This window comes from Plectropomus leopardus, unplaced genomic scaffold, assembly GCF_008729295.1.
Source record: "Plectropomus leopardus isolate mb unplaced genomic scaffold, YSFRI_Pleo_2.0 unplaced_scaffold14299, whole genome shotgun sequence".
Classification (NCBI taxonomy): domain Eukaryota; kingdom Metazoa; phylum Chordata; class Actinopteri; order Perciformes; family Serranidae; genus Plectropomus; species Plectropomus leopardus.
In genome coordinates, this window is record NW_024615278.1 from 1 (window position 1) to 2,928 (window position 2,928).

At 38.8% G+C, this 2,928-nt stretch overlaps 1 protein-coding gene across 1 annotated transcript; it reads left to right on the forward strand.

The window, feature by feature from the left end:
* Positions 1-5: 5 nt before the first annotated feature.
* LOC121964171 (extracellular calcium-sensing receptor-like) lies at positions 6-2,920 on the forward strand (the record flags this gene model as incomplete). The annotated part of the gene is made up of 6 exons (XM_042514386.1): positions 6-193; positions 474-769; positions 1,349-1,554; positions 1,700-1,921; positions 2,553-2,676; positions 2,778-2,920. Coding segments are annotated over 6 exons (1,179 nt in total), but the record flags the coding sequence as incomplete, so codon positions are not given.
* Between the last annotated feature and the right edge of the window lie 8 nt (positions 2,921-2,928).

A 2,928-nucleotide genomic window follows, 5' to 3' on the forward strand; every position in this document is an offset into this window, starting at 1 on the left:
TGGCCAAGCTGGTGAAACACTTTGGCTGGACTTGGATAGGTGCTGTCAATTCAGATTCAGACTATGGAAATAATGGCATGGCGTCTTTCCTGGAAGCAGCACATAAAGAGGGAATCTGCGTGGAATACTCAGAAGCGTTCTATCGAACAAACCCACGTAGCAGAATCCAGAGAGTGGCAGATGTTATCCGGAGGTTTCTGCCATTGATTGTGCTTTTGAATCCTGTGCTAACACTAACCTCCTGCACACTTGACCACATTTTTTTTCATTAAATTAATTATAGATATGAGATGGAAGGTTTACTTTTATGTTAGTGGAAACGTGGATATTCATCTCAATTTCATCATGTTCATTTCAAATTTCAAAAGTATCTCATGGTTTTGGTGTTAACTATCTTAAATCATATTTAGAGTATTCATTTTATACATGTATTTTTATCTATTAAAAAATAACGTTCTATAATTTCTTGTCAGGTCAACAGCTATGGTTGTTGTGGCATTTACATCCTCTGGGGACCTAAGGATCCTGCTGGAGGAGCTGTCACTCAAGCCCTCTCCACCTCGCCAGTGGATAGGCAGTGAGTCCTGGGTAACTGACCCAGACATGCTGAGGTTCAGCTTTTGCGCTGGAGCCATTGGAGTTGGTATTGAGAAATCTGTCATCCCAGGTCTGAGAGACTTCTTGCTGGATCTCTCTCCCTCTACAGTGTCTGCCTCTCCGTTGCTGACTGAGTTCTGGGAGAATGCTTTCAACTGCAGGCTGGGAAAAAGTGAGACAGTTGTACTGATTTTTAATATAAAAGGCACTTACATTAAAGTCTGTGTGGTTGTGCCTTGCTTTTTGATTGTCTGTGTGAGTGGAGCTTCCTGTGTTAAATTATCCCCATATGTTTTAAGGCGAAACCCCAGATTAACAGTGAGATTTATTCTTCCATTCCTCACTTCATGAGGTGATTTCTGTGTTTTGTGCAAACTTTGCTGGAGTGGATTCACAATGTCAACACTAAAACCTTATACAAAAGCATACAGTATAGATCTTCTCCAGGGCCAATGGGTTTCATAGAGATTGAAAATTGTATAGTAGTATGTATTATAAATGTTATTATGTGTGCAGTTATTATGCTTTTGTCCTGACAACAGTCTCTCTTTAAAAAAAGATGTAAACACATTATAACAGATAATGTCAGTATGCAATTAGAAGAGAAATACATTTTTTTCCCTTTATAAATAGGTGTAATGACTCATTGGTATTAACACAAGCTGGTACACATGAAAGTTAAATAATAATTTACATTATAATGTAACTGTCAAGGCTCACTAACACCTGCCTCCATCTCTGTGTGTTTTAGGTGCAGCCACAGACACGACTGTGTGTGATGGAACTGAAAACATACAAACACTCCAAACCCCGTACACTGACACATCTCAGCTGCGAATAACTAACATGGTGTACAAGGCTGTTTATGCAATAGCACATGCCATCCATAATGCTGTGTGCCAGAAAACTAATGCTACAACTCAGTGTTACAAATTCACCAGGATAGAGTCCAAAGAGGTCAGTCACAACAAACATGTGAACACCCAAATGTTCTTTTTTGCTATAATATGAAATTAAATTTTATTCATTTTACATTTTACATTCATTTTGACCTAATGTAAATTTCTCTCCCTCACTGTCTAACTCAACCTCATCTTAACAGGTTCTTAGTCAACTGAGGAAAGTAAATTTTTCCCAGAATGGTTATGATGTGTCATTTGATGCCAACGGAGATCCTGTGGCCACATACGAGCTGGTTAACTGGCAGAAAAGTGAGAGTGGGAGCATTGGGTTGGTGACAGTAGGGCGCTATGATGCATCACTGCCAGTGGGCCAGGAGTTCAGGATCAACAGGAAGCTCACCTGGGTGAATGGTGGCACACAAGTAAGAAAGTAAAGGAAAGTAAGGAATTTGTTGACATAAGATGCATGTGTTAAAAGAAATAGTAAGAAAGGAGTAGGGATATGACTTCTACCTATTCCTTTTTGGACACTGGAGTTTTGTTTTGTTTGTATGTTTATAATATGTTTAAATTTTCTTTGATTCAAAATAAAGTCATGCATTCATTCATTCAAACCTAAATTTATAATTATTTCTCATGTCCATTATGACCTTGAATAAACCCATAACTAAATCCACTCTCTTGCTGAGCTGCAACTGAGGCATTGCAACAAAAACACAGAATTTGTGCTTAAAAGACCATGGCTGTTGAAGATAACCACTTGATTTCTCAAACTAAGACTGCCAAAGCCTCATTTCATCCCCTGATGAACTAATAAATGTATTCTTAGACAAAAATTCTGATCATTCCCACTTACATTGAGCTAGTTTTAAGATAGGATTTCTTTAAAGCCAGATTACAAAAAGGAGGGATGGTTACACAATGACTACCAACACTTTCAGTATACATACTGACACAGTGAGTAAGACGGACTTGAAAAATGTGAACCTATCCTTCAGTCCCCTGATTTTTTGCATACCTGAATAAGTGAAATTAATTATTTCTCTCTGCCAGGTGCCTGTGTCAGTGTGCAGTGACAGCTGTCCTCCAGGGACTCGTAAAGTTCTACAGAAAGGAAAACCCATCTGCTGTTATGATTGTATACCATGTCCCGAGGGAGAGATCAGCAATGACACAGGTACTTTTTGTTTTAATGAATATCTAAATCAAATACACACCTGTCAAAAACCCTCTATTTTTCTTCTTCTTCTTCTTCTTCTTCTTCTTTTTATTTTACAGATTCCCCTGATTGTTTCTCTTGTCCCAAAGAGTTCTGGCCTAATGCTGAGAAAGACACTTGTCTCCCAAAGCCTGTAGAGTTTCTTTCCTTCAGCGAGGTCCTGGGAATCATCCTGACTGTATTCTCAGTCGGTGGTGCCTGTCTTGCCAT